Here is a 20,568-nt window from a genome sequence, read left to right on the forward strand (position 1 = left end):
CTGTATTTTCCAGCATAGTATGTAGTATACTATTGACATAGTATGAAGTATAACCATTCAAACTTTGTCACTACATTTCCAAATCCTGCTGCATTTCATACATAGAATTTTTGGTCCTCCAAACTCATTTTGCTGTAGAAGTTGGCCTACCTTTATTGGCTCTAAATTTTGGTCTGAAAAAGTCAACCTGTATGCCAGAAAATATGGTAAATATAGTCACTATACACATCAAGGAAACATCAACAATATTATATTGTCTTTATTATTGAACAGCACACAACAAAGTTTCACCAACTTTGTGATTCTTTGATTTCACAGTCTCTAATGATCTTTCAAAGCAACTACACATCCATAACATTTCAAGAAATATATACCAAAAACTGAGCTTATTTAGATCTGTTAAATACTTAAAAACTGAACACTGGATCTTACACTCAGCTAAACTGTCTAAATCAGTATACAATTCATATATCAAGGACACAACATATTCTAGGTCACTGTTTGTGAACCATGTGGATAGAGCAGAGAGGGTGAGTCCCTGCTGAGCCTGCTGTTGTATCAAAATAGGAGATAGTGTGTAGAGACATCATCATCATTGAAATGGGTTCTAAGACTGCATTATGCTCTAATGAATGCTTTGACATAATTAGGAAGGGCATCTAGCTGTAAAAACTAGCAAATACTTTACAGCACTGCAGGGTACTTCTTTTTTGGCACTAGCACTAGTGAGGTTGTTGTACAGCTTGCAAGGCTAAGATCCCTTTGACTGAATAGAGAAGAATGTGGTTTTATGCTAGATGAGTGGTTAAAGAGTAAAAGAAGCCAGAAAAGGTTCCGGTTCCTATTCTCACATTTAATCACACACCAGTTAATACAGCAATATAGAAAACAAAGATTTACAACACTTGACCCTGCAAAAAAACAACAACAAAAAAAAACCCAAAAAATTTTCATGTTCCACTGAAAATAAGGCAAAAGATGTATAGTTACTACTAGACAATTTGTCTATTATAGGTATTTATATTTATTTAACTGACCTAAGAAAGTGAATAAGAAGAGGACCACCAGTCAGACTTTGCTATATATATATATATATATATATATATATATAAACAAGTGTCAGTAGATTTTCTTGCTATGGTTAAAACTCCATTCTAACTAAATGTAAATCACAGACATATTTCACTGTTGTAAGCAGGAGTATCCCTGGTTAACTGATGAGTATTTTGAAGGCTTGCAGTGCAGTTTCATTGACGACATCAGACACACAGATCATCAGAGGAAGGAAGAGGTGTCATAATTTGCCTTATTCAGGTGGTGTGGATAGAGAATCAGACTGTCAGTAAATGGCTGATTACAATTTCCAATCTGCTGCCTGTTTTGATGCATCTCAGAGCAGACATATTACAGCTGTTCATTTAGAGCACAACAGGTTGTGAGATTAAGGTACAATGCTGAAGATCACATGGTTATTAGTTCAGAACTCATTCCTATCATAGTTATGTGACACAATATCATTCTCAGATGCAGATACGACCATGTGCTTAAGGAGTTTGCTTCCCAACCACATGCTACTGGGTTCAATTCTACTATATAGCACCTTGGGTCAGTATCTTTGACTACAGCCTTGGGCTGACCAAAGCCTTGTGAATGAATTTGGTAGAGATAGAAACTGAAAGAAGCCTAATGTGTGAGTTTCTTTCTCCCTCATCTTCACATATAATAACTTGTAAACAATGGTCTTACTGTCCACTGCGAAAACATGTTTGAGCTTTGTGACATGTCTTCACATGAGATTTTTGTAAACAAAAGGCTCATTCGTAGTGCTGTTTGTTTCCAGTTCTTGACACAGCTCTGGGGTACCAGTTGTTTTAGACTGGAGGATTATTTTTCAGGTTACGTCCCCAAAGTCCATCCCCTCCTCGCCGTGGTGGGGACGCTGGCAATGGGTAGTGTCAGAGCTATGCCGTCGGGAACTTCAGTTCCTGGTGGGGTCACCCAAGGCGGATTGGTCTGATACCAAGTGGTATTAGGGCCACAAACCGGCAGATGGGGCTCTGGTGAAAACCCTCGGAGTGCCCGCTTCGGCAACCGGCGGCTCCTCGGTTGTTCTGTCCCTGCATCTGCAGACAATCTGTGGCAAATAGGATGCCTCCACATGCAGGATTGTTGGGGACAGCTTGTAAAATCCACATATTCCCATGAAACTTCTTCCATGAGTAGAAGAAGCCGATTCAATCCGCCCAGGGTGAATGTCGCCACAAGACAAGACAAGAAGGGGAATTATTACCACGTTTAAAAACAAGTTGGAGTGTCAGGAAGGACATACAGCCATAGCTAACTCTACTCCAACATGTTGTCCGACTCATACAAGCATGGGAAAGTAGACATTAAAACAATGTTGATGATGAGTTAACTAAGTTCCAGAGGTAATAGTTAGCAGTTTTATCCATCTGATCTACAATTGCATGGATGAGACAGTTTATGTGTTGAAACAATTGTTAGTAAAGCTGAGTGGCAGTTGCTTTTAACCTTGACCCCCAAAACCTTGAGTAAAAGAGTGGAGCAAGTTTGAGGCAAATTGGAAGCGAGGTGTTCAGAAGATATAACAATCTCCAAACTTATGTCCACATGGTCAGTAATAAAGGGGTTTCATGTCAACCAATGATTAAAACAAAAAATGAATAAAGCCTTATAAAAGGAGTGAGAAAAGGATACAATCACATTCATGTCAGGAAAATACTAAGTGTAAATAAAGCGAAATTGTTTCAGCTGAGAAATCATATCACCTACAAAACTTTTTCATGGCCACAAGAGAAAGTACTGATTCATATAAATTGAGACAGACAACTAATTGTTTGAAGAGGAGAGGATATAGGGTTGGTCTAACTGATTCCAGCATTAATTTCAACTCAAGGTGATGAAAGATCAAATGGAGTATGTTGGGATGTAAATTATGGAAGAAAGGAAGGATGAAGTGCAGGCATGGCCATGGGGTTAAGAAGCTAGCTTTCCAACCATGTGGTCTTGGGGTTCAGTCCCACTTTGTAGCACCTTGGGCATATATATTCTATTATACTCCCAGGCTGACCAAAGGCTTATGAGTGGATCTGGTATATGGAAATAGAAAGAAACCATTTTTGGGGTGTGTTTGTTTCTGTGTACCCTTGTCTTGATGTGCTGATTGTAAATGAGCATCACAGTCATACAAGTGATGTTGTTTGTTTCAACTCTTCCATGAACAATATGTCTGGCTATGGGGAAATATTTCCTTGTTTGAAAACAGGTGAGAGTTAGCAACAGGAAGAGCATCCAATTGCAGAAAATCTGTCTCAATGAACTTCATCTAACCTATGCAAGCATGCAAAAGTGAACATTAAACGATGATGATGAAATCAAATATTGTTCTTTCAATTATCAAAACGCAATCTGATCTGTTAAGTGAAAAACTTTTACAAGATGCAACTGTAAAACCAGCCATCAAAAAAAGTTTACGTATGAAGACCGTGACAGATTTCTTCATTTGAAGTATGTCAAAAAGTTAACCTCTTAATAGCTGACAGGGATTAGTACCAATGAGTAAATGACAGCAGATTAGCATTGATAAATAGTGTAAAAACAGAAAAGTCTTCTAAACCATTAATTGTTTTACTTGGCACAGATTAGTCAGGTCAAACATTTGACCAAATAAGGCTGATTTCAACTAATGAATGAATGCCTTTTGTTTTATATCTCATCAATGGAGAAAGAACTGGTTTTTAACTCAGAAACAAGGATCTTTCATAAGAATTTATACATCAACTGGTTGATCTATGAATCTTTGCTCCCCCCCCCCCATTTATGCACACATACTCATACATGTTCTCATGTATACATCATTTTATTTGTACTTATCACATGCTAAAGTTCTAGAATGTTTTCATATTTCCACAGTTCCATTAATGGCCAGTAGCTGTAATTTCTAACTTGTGCCTTTCCACGTTTTGTGAAGCCCAATTGCTCAAGATTGTTACTGAGGCTTTTAGTCACAAGTCCAGGCACCCAATAACTACAACTATAAACCTAAAGTTATAGTCTGGATAGAGTAATTATAGATTTCATGTTGGTTCATCCTATATATTTTCTTTTCCATTAATTTTTAAACTTTTCTTAAAATCAGTTGACAACTGATTTCTACTGCTGTGCGCAATTTCATCATAATCAACGTTTCAAAACACAATCTGATCTGTTAAGCTTTAATTTCACTGAAATCTCAACAGGAACATTCCCCTAGTACTTTCATCTGACGTGTGATAATGCTTTCCATGTAAAAAGCATCTAGTACACTCTATGGAGTGGTTGATGTTAGGAAGGGCATCCAGCCATAGCAACCAAACCGAAATAGACAAACCTGTTGCAGCACTCTGGTTTACCAGTCCTAGTCAAACCGTCTAACCCATGCCAGAATGGAAAATGGACACTAAATGATGATTAACTGTGTGCATGTATGTGTTATTTTCTCTTCCTGATAGGAATTTTAAAGTTTATTTTGGCCAGCCTCCTGCTTGGTAGCCTGGTTGTAAAGAAAATGATCCTGTTTTCTTCCTTCATGAAACAATTCAGCTTTTAAATTTAAAGATCTTGCATACATTTACTGTTCAAAATATTGTGATCATCTGTAGCTTATGAATTATGGAACTGCATTTTCCCCCAAAAAAAACCCAAGTTCAAAACTTCATTACAAGCAGGTTGGTACATAAGCTGTTGGGTATAATACAAAAATTGTATTTGAGATACTGGATCTTCAAATTCCTCTTCAACAATTATCTTCTTTCTCTGGCATTTTTTCTTTCTTTCACATTTGTCAATTGACTTCCACAACAGAGCATATTTTCATTTTGTAGTCTCCAAATTAGGACACCTATTTTAATTTGGTTGATGTTTTTATTTTTAGATTCCACCAATATTCTTAAGATTCACTGGCTCCCTACCCCATATATTAACCATTAATTTTTTTATTTTGCCTTTTTATCTTCAGTTTATTCTAAATTATAGTTAACTACTTAATGACTCATGAGAAGGCAATATCTAAAGATTCTTTCATGGCTAGCAACAACGCAACATGATTAATATCTTTGGTTTTAGTGTTACATAACCTACATTTGCTGTCAGCCTAGGATTTCTGTCTTTTGTGAAGAAAGTACTTAGTGGGGATTTTTTTTTTTAATTGTGGATTACATGGAAGTAACCTTCAAGTTGTGAAGTTATAAAATTGTCTCATTCATTTCAGTCTTTTGTCATGATTTATTCCTTCTGTAGCTTGAGTGTTTTGCTTTAATTACCCATGTATAATCTACTCAATGAACTAATCTATGTTTTGATTTTCTAACAACGTTCAATAGTTACCCCCCCACCCAATGCACCTTGGAGAGAAAACTGTTGGTGTTTTTTTATTTCATGCCTTTCTTCAAGTTCATTGTAAATTCTGATGTCATTTTTATTCTATTTATTCTAATAAGCTTGGGTAAGCTTTTTTCTTTGCTGGAGATGCTGCTTCCGTTTGTGTGTGTATGGCTGAGATTTATGTAAGTTCTCCCTGCCATCAACCCTCATTTGTTTCCAAGCAAGATAAAATTTCCTCATGGGTTGACTGTTTCACAGAAAATCAGAATTGACTAACATTAAGTGTACGATAGTGACTCATTTACAGCTATTGGGCAATGTCAAGACATCAAAACAAGGAGACACTAATACGCATGCATACACACACAATGGCCTGCTTTCAGTTTCTGTCTGCCAAGTCCGCTCACAATGATTTGGTTGGTCCAGTGTTATAGATAAAGACATTTGCCAGTGGTGTCATGCAGTGAGATTGAACCTGGAATCACAGTTGGAAAACAAACTTAACCACACAACCATGCCTGTGTGTGTATGTGTGCATACACATTCAAACATGCATATATGCATGCAGACACACACACACAAAAGCATATATATGTACACACATATACGTATGACTGCACACATACATGAATCAGTAGATTGCAGATAAACTGGTCTTACCTCCATTGTTTATTTTAAAAACATTGTTTCCAATTTGTTTTAATATTTCGTCTACATACAGGTTACCTGTAGAAAATAGAAAATTAAATACATGTCAAGATTAATCAGCTCATATCAGAAACAATAACAATACGATTAATTTATTTTGCCACAAGGACAATATTAAAATACCAGCAGTATCTTGTCTTTAAGTTTGACAGTCACAAATTTAGGAGGATATATTTGCTGAAAACAGTCCTACCCATGGTTGGTACTTTGACTCTCCTTACCCACACAGAAAAATGTGTTTTAAAGATACAGTGGCAGAATTTGAACTCAAAACACAAACATACTTATATATTGCAAGGCAATTTTGTTTAGCTTTTGATTAAGCTATTTCACCTCCTTAATAAATTAAAATAATCCTTTTTACTATAGGCACAAAGCTTGAAACTTGTAGGGGAGAGGGCTAGTCATTGACCCTGAAAGGATGACAGGCAAAGATTGACTACAGCAGAATTTGAACTCAGAAAGTGAAACTGGAAGAAACATGGCCAAGCATTTTGCCCAGCATGCTAATGACCCTGCCAGCTTACTACCTTTATAGTAATAATAATCCTTTCTACTATAGGAACAAGACCTGAAAATTTTGGGGAGGGTGTTGGTTGATTACATCAACCACAGTACTCAAGTGGTACTTATTTTATTGACTTCGAAAAGATGAAAAGTAAAAATCGACCTCGGTGGAATTTGAACTCAGAACATCTTTAAGACAGATGAAATGCCACTAAGCATTTTGTCTGGCATTGCTAAAATGATTCGGCCAGCTTGCTGCTTTAATACTTTCTACTATAGGTATAAGACATGTTCTTACAATTCTGCAACCTATTGCCTTAATAATAATAGTTTTTTTCTAATTTTGGCATAAGACCAGTAAATTGAGGGAATCCCTCTACTTGATTGGTACTTTGTTTTATCAATCTTGAAAGTATGAAAGGTAAGGTTGACCTCAACAAAGTTTGAAATCAGAATGTAAAGAGCCAGAAAAAAATACTGGAAAGCAACTTTTCTGATGCTATAATGATTTTGCTTACTCTTTTACTTGTTTCAGTCATTTGACTGTGGCCATGCTGGAGCACCGCCTTCAGTCAAGCAAATCGACCCCAGGACTTGTTGTTTGTAAGCCTAGTACTTATTCTATTGGTCTCTTTTGCTGAACCGCTAAGTTATGGGGACGTAAACACACCAGCATCGGTTGTCAGGCGATGTTGGGGGGGACAAACACAGACACACAAACATATACACACACACATACATCCATACATACAACAGGCTTCTTTCAGTTTCTGCCTACCAAATCCACTCACAAGGCTTTGGTCAACCCGAAGCTATAGTAGAAGACACTTGCCCATGGTGCCACGCAGTGGGACTGAACCTGGAACCATGTGGTTCATAAGCAAGCTACTTACCAGACAGCCACTCCTACACCTATGCTTGCTCATTAATCACTTTTAACTTAGCTACAGATATACATTTTGTGGGGATGAGGAGGATATAATTGATTAGATTAATCTCAGTACTTGACTGATATGGCATTTAGCTAATCTGTATTAAAAATAGTTTACTTTATGGCAAAATAATAAAATATATTAGGATTTCTGATTTAAACACAAGGCTAGTAACTTGGAAGAGAAGTAGTTGATACCATCAGTCCCAATACTCACTAAGAGCACCTTATTTTATCAATAGCAGAGGGACGAAAGGTCAAGTTGACCTGGGTAGGATTTGAACCTAGAATGTAAAGAGTTGGAATAAATACTACAAAGGATTTTTGCCCGATGTTCTAACAATTCCCCCAGCTTATCTTTTACTTGTTTCAGACATTGGATTGTGGCCATGCTGGGGTACCTCCTGGAAGGGTTTTAGTCAAAGAAATTGACATCCCTGTATGCATTTTGTATGTCTGGTAATTATTCTATTGTTCTCTTTTGCTGAATTGCTAAGTCATGGGACATAAACACTGGTTGTCAAACAGAAGGGAAGGAGACTAACATAGACACACATGATAGGCTTCCACACAGTTTCTATCTGCCAAATTCATTTACAAATACATTTATAGTCAAGAGCTATAGCAGAAAACACTTAGCCAAAATACTGTATAGTGAGGACTAACCTGAAACAACATGGTTGCAAAGCAAGCCTCTTAACTTCCCAGCCATGCCTCTGACTAAGTTCAAATAAAACGTCTTATAATGTAACTAGCTGACCATGTGCCATCAATAATGATGGCTAATTGTAGTATCTCTCTCTATATAAACGGCAGTTTGTGTGTGCATTTTCTGTGTGTCTGTTTGCTTGTACCCTCACCCTAACCACGGCTTTCAACCGATTCTGATGAAACTTGACACACACATAGGCCAATGTCATAATTCAAAACTAACGCAGCGAAAATTTTGAAAAGTTCCCCCAGTTCTGAAAAAAATCGATAAATTCGACATGGGGTCGAGAATCAGAAACACAAACCGCAAACGGTCTAGGGGACGCAGCTCCACCTTTTTTAACTAAAAAAAAAATTTACCATCATTTTGTTCCATTTTTTGGCTATAACTCTAAAAATGCTTTATAGTTATTTCCCCTACAAACCTGAGCAACGCCGGGCGATACTGCTAGTCTTATATATAAATAAGGTACATAATAATCACACAAACATTCACATACTTCCCTTGTACACATACATATACTCAGAATTGAAAAGCTGATTTATTTTTTCACCCCTTCCTTCCTTATTCATCTATCACCCCTTCCTTTCTCACTCCCTCTCAGTCAGAGCTATTACTCTCACTACTTCTCCTTCACTGAACTACTATTTGCTCTCCACCTCCATGTCCAGTCAGATTCTGGACAAATACACACACACACACACACACACATATATAAAAACACTATGCTCATTATTGTATTAGATGACAATTTTTTAAGGTTTGCAGTTATAGATGTCAATAATTAAGTGAAATCATCATCTCTATCACGAACCACTATACACCATCACCATTATTAGCTATATATCTACAGGGCAGTGGATTGACAGAATCATTAAAACAGATAAAATGCCTTGCAGTATTTAGTTATAGCTCTTTACATTCTGAGTTCAAATCTCACTGAGGTAAATTTGCCTTTCATGCTTTTGGGGTTGATAAAATAACGTACAAATCAAATATGGGGGTGGGGGTTATGTCTTGACTAAACTCTTCCCTAAATTTCAAGCCTTGTACCTACACTATACTGAATTATTAAGCTATATGAATGATTTTTTTTCACCAAGAAACAAGTCTGAAGTTAATAGAGTCACCACCAACGTTGACCTAATCTCAATATTTTCTGACTGGTTTCACTCATTGGTTTTCACAGGGAACACAGTTGCTGAGCATTTTGACTCCACTACTTACTCTTGTACTCACTTTATTAATCTCTACTGAATGAGTTAACATTTTTATAGTTATATGTTTTGTTTCAGTCATGTGGCCATGCTGGGGCACTGCCTTGAATTTTAGTTGAATGAATTGACCCCAGTACTTATTTTTTTTGTAAAGCCTGATACTTATTCTATCAGTCCTTTTTGCTGATCTGCTAAGTTACAGAGACAAACACATGAACACCAGTTGTTGGTGGGGAACAAGCATATATACAAAAACACACATACATGACAGGCTTCTTTCAGTTTCCATCAACTAAATCCATTCACAAGGCATTGGTTGGCCTGAAGCTATAGAACACACTTGTTCAAGTGGGACTGAACCCAGAACTATGTGGTTGGTAAGTAAACTTCTTACCACACAGCCATGCCCTAGTCAACCCATTAACCAACAACCAACATTTAATATTCACCACCTCTCTTCCATTACAACCTCTATTACCATCATCTCCATCTTGCTCCTAGCACCATTTCTCCCATCACATTCACACCTCTTGTCTTTCACCTTATTGGTCATCACTCTCTCCTATTCACCCTTTTGGTCATGTTTACTATGAGACAATAGAAATAATATAGAGAAGAGTGGAATACTTTTGCAGGAGACAAAGCAACCTTTCTAGTGCTGCTATCATATCATCGTCCTCATCATTTAACGTCTGTTGTCCAAGCTGGCATGGGTTGGATGGTGTGACCAAAGCTGGCAAGCTGCTGGAGCTGCATCAGGCTCCCTGTCTGTTTTGGCATGGTTTCTATGGCTGGATGCCCTTTCTAATGACAACCACTTTGCAAAGTGTGCTGGGCGCATTTATGTGGTGCTGCACAGGCATGTTTACATGGCACTGCACAGGTGCTTTTATGTGGCACTAAAATACATTCTGCAGGAAGAATGATATTTAGCCACAGTGACCTGCTGTGCTTGAGGAGACCTATTGAGTCAAGTACATCAACATCAAAATAAAAATCAAATGGAAATTGTAGTTGTGATACCCATGTTGGTGGCACGTAAAAAGCACCATCCAAATATGACTGATGCCAGCGCCGCCTTGACTGGTTTCCATGCCAGTGGCACGTAAAAAGCACCAACCGATCGTGGCTGTTGCCAGCCTCCCCTAGCATGTAAAAAGCACCCACTACACTCATGGAGTGGTTGGCGTTAGGAAGGGCATCCAGCTGTAGAAACACTGCCAGATCAGACTGGAGCCTGGTGCAGCTTCCTGGCTTCCCAGACCCTGGTCAAACCGTCCAACCCATGCTAGCATGGAAAATAGACGTTAAACGATGATGATGACGATGAAATGTGATCATCTGATCTTAATAGCAGGGCAGTAACTCTGGATAAAGACAGACTTGGAGTGTGATGACTCTATCCATGCCAGCAGGGAAAGCAGATGTAAAATGATGGCACAAAAGTATTTGTAGGTTTCTCTCAAAATAGTTTTAGGGTTAAAATTCTCAGAATATGTAAATCCAATGATTTTTACAATATATTTTGGATATTGATTTATATTTAAATAACCAGAGAAAGACAAAAAAAAAAAAACAAAAACTTTCTAATATAGAATTGCTCAATTCATATGCTATATGATTATACATAACATGTATAAAAATATAAAATATAATATAAATATATAACATAATGATATAAATGACATGTGTGTGTGTATGTGTTTATGGCTGAGTATGTAAATCTTATCTTTTACTGGTTTCAATCATGACTGCAGCCATACTGGGACACAGCCTTGAAGGGTTTTAGTCGAACAAATTAACCCTAAGACATTTTAAAAAAATCAAGTACTTATTCTATTGGTGTCTTTTGCTGAACCGCCAAGTTACGGGGATGTAAACGCAACACTAGTTGTCAAGTGGTGGTGGGGGAACAAAGACACACACAGATATATACATATATATATATGTGTATATATATATATATATATATATATATATATATGACAGGCCTCTTTCAGTTTGTCTACCAAATTCACTCACAAGGGTTTGGTTGACCTAAGGCTATAGTAGAAGACACTTGCCCAAGGTGCCATGCAATGGGACAGAACCCAGAATCATGTGGTTGGGAATCTGTGTATTTTATAAATATAGATATTATATAAAAACTAAAAGTGGGGCAGGTTAAGACATGTTAAAAATTTGAAATCAAAATATCATCATCAGGATAAGATAAGGTTTAATCTCTAGGATAGCAATGATAAAAATAATAAAACATTTCAATTTCAGGAAATTATTAAACCTGCCCACCCATGAGCAGAAATTACCCCAAAACTGCCAGAACAATAAATGCCAGTTTTCAGTGAATGAACAAATACCAGAATCTGTTACCAATCTTTTGTGCGGAAACATTAATACTTTGTTTTTTTTTGTGTGGGTTGAACAAAAGCTATCACTGAATGATAGCTTTTGTTCATGCATTCTTCATGCATGTGCAACATTCTGTGGATACAGACTTCCCTCATCTATAAACTGACTCACATGATATTTGCTCAGAGACATTGAATGAGAGAGAAAACTAGCCATGTCGGCAGCACAGAGTTGGGTATCAGGTCAGTATCAAGTTGACCACAACTCATATCTCACTACAGGCACTACACAATGTCAATGGCCAAGACACTGAAAGCCTCAAGACTGTATTACCATTTTCATGATAATCAACATCTTAATGTTTCTTCTTCACAGATAGAATGGGAATTTTCTGGTTACATTGTCTGTGATATTAATTATATTTAGCAGCTCATATATGAAGAGTTTTAGACATCTTCAGTAAATATACAAGCAGAATGTTTGGAAAATATTCACATATCGTAGGTGTAGGAGTGGCTGTCTGGTAAGTAGCTTGTTTACCAACCACATGGTTCCAGGTTCAGTCCCACTGTGTGGCACCTTGGGCAAGTGTCTTCTACAATAGCCTCTGGTCGACCAAAGCCTTGTGAGTGGATTTGGTAGACAGGAACTGAAAGAAGCCCATTATATATATATGTGTATGCATATGTTTGTTCCCCCCAACATTGCTTGACAACCGATGCTGGTGTGTTTACGTTGCCGTAACTTAGCGGTTCAGCAAAAGAGACCGATAGAATAAGTACTAGGCTTACAAAGAATAAGTCCTGGGGTCAATTTGTTCGACTAAAGGCGGTGCTCCAGTATGGCCACAGTCAAATGACTGAAACAAAAGAGTAAAAGGGTAGATATCCATTGTTTCATATTTGGTTTTGTTCCTCACAAAGTGTTTGATGATGATAACTAGTGAGACTAGTAAAGGTTGCATACCAAGTATATGTAAGTTTAGGCTCAGAAGGCAGGGTTGATAAAAATTGTACCAATCCAAGGTAGCAGATTGGTAGAACTGTAAGAATGTTGGACCAGATGTCTTGGCTCTTTGTGTTCTGAGTTTAAATCTCACCATTGTATACTTGGGTGGTAGATTTACCCTGCAGGCCAGTTTAACACTACTACCGGACACCTTGGGTGCCTTTACCAGAGTCCACTTTGTTGCATGCAATTAGGTCAGGTTTCCAGTTTGAGGCTACCCTCCTCCCTCTCTCCTACTGTTTTGAAGGCCCTGTAACAGGTCATAGGCACTGCCCTCACTCCTGATTAACAGAAAAAAACCCCCCAAAAACTTAAACAGGCAATGCGAGATTTTTACTATTTTGACTGTATGTGTCACAAGTGATCTAATGAATCTTAGCCTGTCAATCGTCTGAATTATTTTGTGTAATATTATTTTCATGTTAAAGTGTAAATAGGTTAGGATGAGGTGTACATAACATCATGACTCAAGTCTGTAGAGTTGGATTTTGTGATAATCTTCCATAAACTACAGCACTTAATTTTCAGTATTACCACAGTAAACTGATCGGTTATAAGAACATTATGCATGCTTCTCTATATAATTCATGTATGTGCAGTTTAGATGACAACAGTATTAAATTGTGGGGATATAAGTATGAAAGAATATTCTTAGTAAAAATCACTTTAGACGAGGTTTCAGTAAAAAATATCTGCTAAAAACCATTAACTTACTGTTTTCAGGGTCAGTGTTACGAGTGTCACCATAATCTGGATCATCTCTGTATTCACGAACAGTAGAGCCATATTTACCAGCCTTCGACATGGTTAAGCTGTGTTAGGGTGTCTTTGATTACTTGGTTAGCAAAACACTAGAAAAAGAAATGAACATGTATATTAGTTATTGATAAACACACACACATTATATATATATATATATATATATATATATATAAGTTCAGCAAAAATTTAGATTCGAATGAATATGGTACTTAATTTAGATGCACCAGAATTTTGTATGGTGTTATCCATAAAAATTTACTGGGTGATTATAATCAAAATAAGCAACAAGAATGACACCGGTAATTTGGTACAATTGTTTCACACTACATCATTTTATTAAAAGTTGTAAGTATTACAACAGATTTAAGATGCTGAGTGCTCATCAGCCAATTATAGAGGCTTTCCATTAATATAAAAGCTTTCAAATCAAGTAGCAACATTATAGAGAAGGTAGATATACAGACAAAGATGTAGATTTAAATTTTAAGAACATATGGGTGTGTGTGTGTGTGTGTGTGTATATATATATATATATATATATATATATATATGTGGAGGCGCAATGGCCTAGTGGTTAGGGCAGCGGACTCGCGGTCACAGGATCACGGTTTTGATTCCCAGATCGGGCGTTGTGAGTGTTTATTGAGCGAAAACACCTTAAAGATCCACGAGGCTCTGGCAGGGGGTGGTGATCCCTGCTGTAGTCTTTCACCACTCTTTCTTCTGTTGGCGTGCTCGCTTAGCCAGCAGGATGGCGTCATTCGAAGGCTAAAACAATGCGAACGCATTGTGACCAGCGATGTGTAACAACATCTGATGGTCTGGTCGGTCACGTGATATATATATATATATATATATACATCTATAAGTAACTGTAATGTATATAACATACAAGTGTGTGTTTGTATTATCATTTTAACTTCCACTTTTCCATACTTGCAAGGGTCACATGACTACAAGGATAGAAACATTGAAAACAATGGGATCATACCAAAATGATAATATTTTATTTAGCAGTAAAGCTATTTGTTAGAAATTAAAATGAAAATAGGATGCACCCTTGCTCTTCTCAAAAGATTTACTGGTGCATATGAAGTAAACTGGTTTCAAATGATAATTAAAATGTGTCAGGATTTATCGTAAGCTTACTTCTAGTAATAACGATATTACACATCACTATTGCTTGCCAAATTATATACAATATACTAATGTAGTGACATAGGAGATAGATTCAACTGTTCTCTCCCAAAATCTGTTAACTTGTTTATGGTTATAATAATATTGAATGTAATTCATTTTACATCATTTTAATGCCATCTTTTCCATGCTTGCATGGGTCAAATGGAGATTGAGATAAATGTTCTATAGTCAAGTGCCCTTCTCGTTTCCTAGCAAGGTAGTATTTCCCCATGATCAGACATATTTGCACAGAACATTAGAAACAAAATAACATTGCTGGTATGAGAGTCACACTCATTTACTACTACTATGTGATGTTAAGACATGAAAACACAAACATACACACACATAAGGCTTTTTACAGTTTCAGTCTACCAAATCCACTCATAAGGCAATTGCTTGACCCAAGGATATAACAGAAGACACTTGCCCAAGGTTACACACAATAAGACTAAACCCAAAACTATGTGGTTGGGAAGCAAATTTCTCAACCACACAGCTATGCTTGAACCTATACATCATATATAGCACATAAATGCAATAATAAATATTACAATATCAAAGCCAGAAATTTTTATAGAATAAGTACTAGGCTTACAAAGAATAAGTCCTGGGGTCAATTTGTTTGACTAAAGGCAGTGCTCCAGCATGGCCACAGTCAAATGACTGAAACAAAAGAGTAGAAGAGTAGATATCCATTGTTTCACATTTGGTTTTGTTCCTCACAAAGTGTTTGATGATGATAACTAGTGAGACTAGTAAGGGTTGCATACCAAGTATATGAAAGTTTAGGCTCAGAAGGCAGGGTTGATAAAAATAGTATCAATCCAAGGCATTATAATCAAATGAATTAGTCCTCCATATATTATTGATAGTTAAATTTACTGACCCAGAGGAATGAAAAGCAAAGTCAACCATGGCAAAATTTAAGCTTAAAATATAAAGGCATGTAGCTAATTAATGCAAGATTTCAATCCAGCACTCAATTGTTTATGTCACTTCATTGACCCATCTAGTAACAGTTTCATAGTTTGGCACGTTGCCACAAATTTACAAGGAAAGAATAATTGATTTCATTGTGTTGTATTATGGGTACCAATCCCATGGCAATGGAAAGAACAGAAGGCTTTGGCAGACTATGAACAGGGGATGAAACTGAAATCAAGACATTTCATCTGGTTCTTGCATCCCTCATCACTGTAATGAATTTTAACAAAGGCACAAGACCTTAAAATTGAGGGATGGGTTTAGTTGATATCATAGATACCAGTACTTGATTGGCACTATATTTTAGTTATCCCTGGAAAAATGTAAAATAAAATGAGTCCCAATAAAATTTGAAAACAAAACTATGCCACAAAGCCCTAAACTCAACTTGCCAGGAGCATAAGTTTGGCTCTACCACAGTATACATCTCATTATTGACAGTTTTATAAGTTTCTGGTCGAGAAACTGAAAGGGCATTAATGTTTACCCCAACACCAGTACAGCAGTATGTCAAGGATAGCAATGTCCAACTCTTAGCAGCTCCATTCACCCAGCTGTTAAAATGTACTATGAAATAGTACACTTCTCTATTTCAAGTAGTAAGACTGTTGTATACAACTGATAAGGGCTTTCACACATAAATGCACAATTAACTGAAATGCTTCCTGGATATAAAAAACTTTATAACAAATACAATGAATATAAATGTACCAATCTATGGTGTCATTTGGATAGTTCCCAACAGTTATTTTAAAACATAATTAAATTTGGAGTAATAGATAGCAGTGTTTATCTTTTAAGTTGTAAAAACATTTGAAAATGTAATTCCAAATATTTTACAAACTTTAAAAATAATGGACAAATATACATACAATCCTGTTTATACAAGTATCCACACATGTGTACAACTCTGTACACATAACTGTGCATGTGCATATCTGCACCACTAGTGTAGCTGGAGTGGGATGGGACGATCCACCCTGGCAGCACTTTTGGGTTGTTGAAGGCAATGTGTGCTTTATGTAGGGCCTGGTGGGGAAAACTGAAGGGCAGCCTCAAGTGACACACACACTAGCTAAGCTAGTGATCCATACTCTCTAATTATGTTTCCTTGCAATATCCTACCAGATATATTGATGTTTGAATCTCAAAGGTTATGTCCTAGCACTTACCACCATCTATATCTCTCTCTTCCTTTACTCAGCCATCCCATTTATATTCTAATCCCAGTCCTTTGTGAGTATGCATGGCACTTTGGCACCATCTCTATCCTGCTGTTTCCTAAACTCTCCTTCTCCTGCACTTCTGTTAGGTTGGATAACCATGTATTTCCTTTGCGGCAGTGCACCTGTTTCTGTCCTCATTCCTGATCTCCCTCTCCCCGGCTGGGTAACCTTGTACCTCCTCTACAGTAAGAGGCCTGTTTCTGTCTAATTATAACCTTTCATCATCTGACACAAGATCATCACCTCCAATGCCCCCCTCCCCTCTCAAAAGAGATTTTTTTACAAGTACTTGGTGACCCAATCCATACTGTAAAGTGCTGAGTGGTTGGTGTTAGGAAGGGTATCCAGATGTAAAAATCCTGCCAAAACAGTTGCAGAAGTCTGGTGCAGGCTTCTGCCTTGTCAGCTCCTGTCAAACAGTCCAAGATCATCACCTCCAATGGCCCCCCCTCCCCTCTCAAAAGAGATTTTTTTGCAAGTACTTGGTGACCCAATCTATACTGTAAAGTGCTGAGTGGTTGGTGTTAGGAAGCGTATCCAGATGTAAAAATCCTGCCAAAACAGTTGCAGAAGTCTGGTGCAGGCTTCTGCCTCGTCAGCTCCTGTCAAACTGTCCAACCCATGCCAGCATGGAAGGTGGACGTTAAGTAATTGTAGTTATGATGATATATATAATTGCATACACCCAAACACACATTAAACCAACCATGCACTGTATACACACAACCAACAATAGACTAGGTCCCAAGTTAAAATAAATTCCATTGCCAATTCTTTCTCTCTTAAGAATTTAATCTAAAAATATGTCAACAAAATTCTTGAAATTCTCCAAGAGTTTTCCATGATTAAGGTAGCAAGGTTTGGAAACTGCTTACACAAAGGGAATTGAAATATGTCCATTCCTCACCCAGTATTTATAATGGTATTGTGTGTATGGATTGCATTAGGACTACACCATTCCTATAAGATATTGTTACTGTAACACCTTTCTGTTGGTGAATGATGAGCATTGATCCAATAAGTATTCAAATCTAAGAAAATGGGCCAGATTAGAACAGTATCTGAACTAATGAAGTGATACCCTGCTAAAATAGCAGCCAAATCTCCCCCAAATCACAGTCTACAGTCCTAAAGGAAGGACACATTGGATCATGTTGGCCAATATATTCTCTAAAATGCGGGATGGTCTTAGTTACAATGCCTTCGATAAGTTTGGTCTATTATTGTTGACGTGGGGCTAAACAATAAGTACAGTTGACTAACAGATGAAGAAATATTAAAATCGCCAAGAGACCATTTTTGCAATCTCATAGTAAACTTATCTAATTGGAATTTTCATTAATGGGACACGGGAATATTGGACGGTTTACGCATTTCTCAGTAACGAAGGGTTTTTTTTTATCTTTTTAACGTATGTAAAACATCTACCTGGGTGTTAATCTCAGAGGGTTCAATCTACAGCTCCCGCCGAAGTGCGAGGCAGTTGTAAATTGAACTCATGATCATTATGAATTGATGGCTTTACGAGTCTAACCTGTATTTGGATGTATAAAATCTTATTACAAAAAATCCTCCAGAAAAACCACTGTATTATGAAGCTCACTTTTATTTGTTAGTGAAAAATGAATTATGTCGGGTGTTTAACAATTGGCTGTTAAAGTACATGATAACATCCAACCTTTCAAGTTTTTGACCCCACCGCCCCAAAAAACAAACAAAAAACTCGCACTCAAACACACGTTTATTATTGTCGGTTAAATGGTTATGTTGTCACCAACCATGCTAAGAAGGGAACACTCCATCTAAAACAAAAAGCTAAGAAATATGCTCAATTTCTTATATACGATTATAATAATTAACCCCACCCCTCATTTTCTGACGTTCCCCACTTGTCCTGAATATATACAATATTTTGGAATTATAAAAGACCCCTGCACATATGCGTATGTTGTGACGTTGATGCTTTTGCCGATAGCATTAGCAATGTAATTAAAACCATTTCGATAAATTTAAAACAATAAAAGGACATGAATGACAGACAGACAATACGTAAAAGTGGTAGACTTTGCCTATAGTTGAGGGTACTTCATGATTTAATTCAAATTCCTCTTTGGCTGACTTTTCCTCTTCGTGTGGGCTCGATAAAATAAAGTTTCAGTTATGTAATAAGGTAGGTGGCAGCTACGATCCCACCCACAACCTTATAAAATGTCTGGCATTGTGCCTTAGTGGTAAATAATTAAAAGTAATTGAAATACACTCCCAAAAACTGGACTGCAGAGATAGATGAACCACTTCCTTTAACCATAATAAATTCACAACATCGCGGTTCTGAGTTCAACTGTAGCTGAGCGTAGGTTTTCATAAATTACAACTTCCACGTCGATAAAACAAGTACCAGTAACGTACGGCGGTATCAGGAATTCAATACTTTTTTCTTTCTCATACAAGACCCCTAACTACGAAGTAAAAACAACCACAAACATATACTTGTTATTCACATGTGTGCAAGGTGTGTGTGTGTATAAGAATCACATAAGGTTAAGTACATTTTAAATACACGAAGAATTTTATCTATCTACTCATTTATACGAGTGACATAATGTAACTTTGGCTTCTTGTGTATGGAAGAAAACAGTTTCTCAACTAATATAGGTTAAAAATGAACTATGGAATCTAGAGAATCAGAAACTCTAGCCATGCTATTCTTATTACTCCCCCCAAAATATCTTATAGGACCCGGATAATAATAAACACTGAACTCAACTGTTTTTACTTAATACAGGGGGAAAAAGTATCTAATAATAAAATAGATACAATTACATCGTGATTATATGTTATCAAAAATAAATTATAAGTAATAAAAGATTAAAAAGGAAAGAAATAAAAAGACAAAAAAGCTGCTCAAAATTAAAGCAATGATGTCACAACAAGACACGAGACTGGAAAACATTGACAGAAGAAAAAAAAAACAAAAACCAAACTTGTTAAAAAAAGCTTTACGTGAAGACATTTGAAAAAATATGGAAGAGGTAAATATATGTGAAATGGTATATAGTGAGGGTAATTTTTCAAAAAAAAAAAAGTTTACCTTAAAAGCGAGTGAAGTAACTCGGTAGTACGATACTACATGTCATAGAGGTTGTGTCATTTAAACAACTGCTGCTGGGTTGAAAGACCTAACACCAGTCAGGTGATAAATAAGTAGGTTGGAGTTACTTCCCCTCGCATTCATTATACTTTCACCGTCGTTACCACTACCACCAACATGATCTGATAACTACCAAAGGCCGTTCTGTCGATTCTGTTATTGTTATTTTACGGGCTGATTTTTATTTTACATACACACATACGCATAGTTTACAGTTCCAATATAGGTATGATCAACAAAAATGTACTCCATCCAGTTAGATATAAATATCATTTAATATACCCAATTATATATATGGGACGGCAAACTTCGTCTTTCATCCCTCCAGAACTGATAAAATAAAATATCAAATACTGGGGTCGATGATATCGACTACTTCGCTTCGAAATTGCTGGCCTTGTGCTTTCATCCAATGATATGCAGCGAGCTCGTATAATCGTTTGAGCATC

The 20,568-nt window shown here is 36.9% G+C and overlaps 1 protein-coding gene across 3 annotated transcripts in view; it reads right to left on the minus strand.

The window, feature by feature from the left end:
* LOC115211852 (syntaxin-7) overlaps nt 1-20,269 on the minus strand; it is a 39,640-nt gene extending 19,371 nt beyond the window's left edge. The window contains exons 1-3 of one of the 3 annotated variants that reach the window (XM_029780575.2): nt 20,060-20,238; nt 13,529-13,665; nt 6,043-6,108 (exon numbers count right to left, since the gene is read on the minus strand). In XM_029780575.2, the coding sequence (XP_029636435.1) occupies nt 6,043-6,108; nt 13,529-13,619 (157 nt within the window). In that variant the 5' untranslated portion in view covers nt 13,620-13,665; nt 20,060-20,238. Of the gene's footprint in view, nt 1-6,042; nt 6,109-13,528; nt 13,666-20,059 lie in introns of those variants that run through there. The other 2 variants (XM_036502872.1, XM_036502873.1) reach the window with 2 other exon arrangements.
* Between the last annotated feature and the right edge of the window lie 299 nt (nt 20,270-20,568).

Source organism: Octopus sinensis, linkage group LG5 (assembly GCF_006345805.1).
Source record: "Octopus sinensis linkage group LG5, ASM634580v1, whole genome shotgun sequence".
Classification (NCBI taxonomy): domain Eukaryota; kingdom Metazoa; phylum Mollusca; class Cephalopoda; order Octopoda; family Octopodidae; genus Octopus; species Octopus sinensis.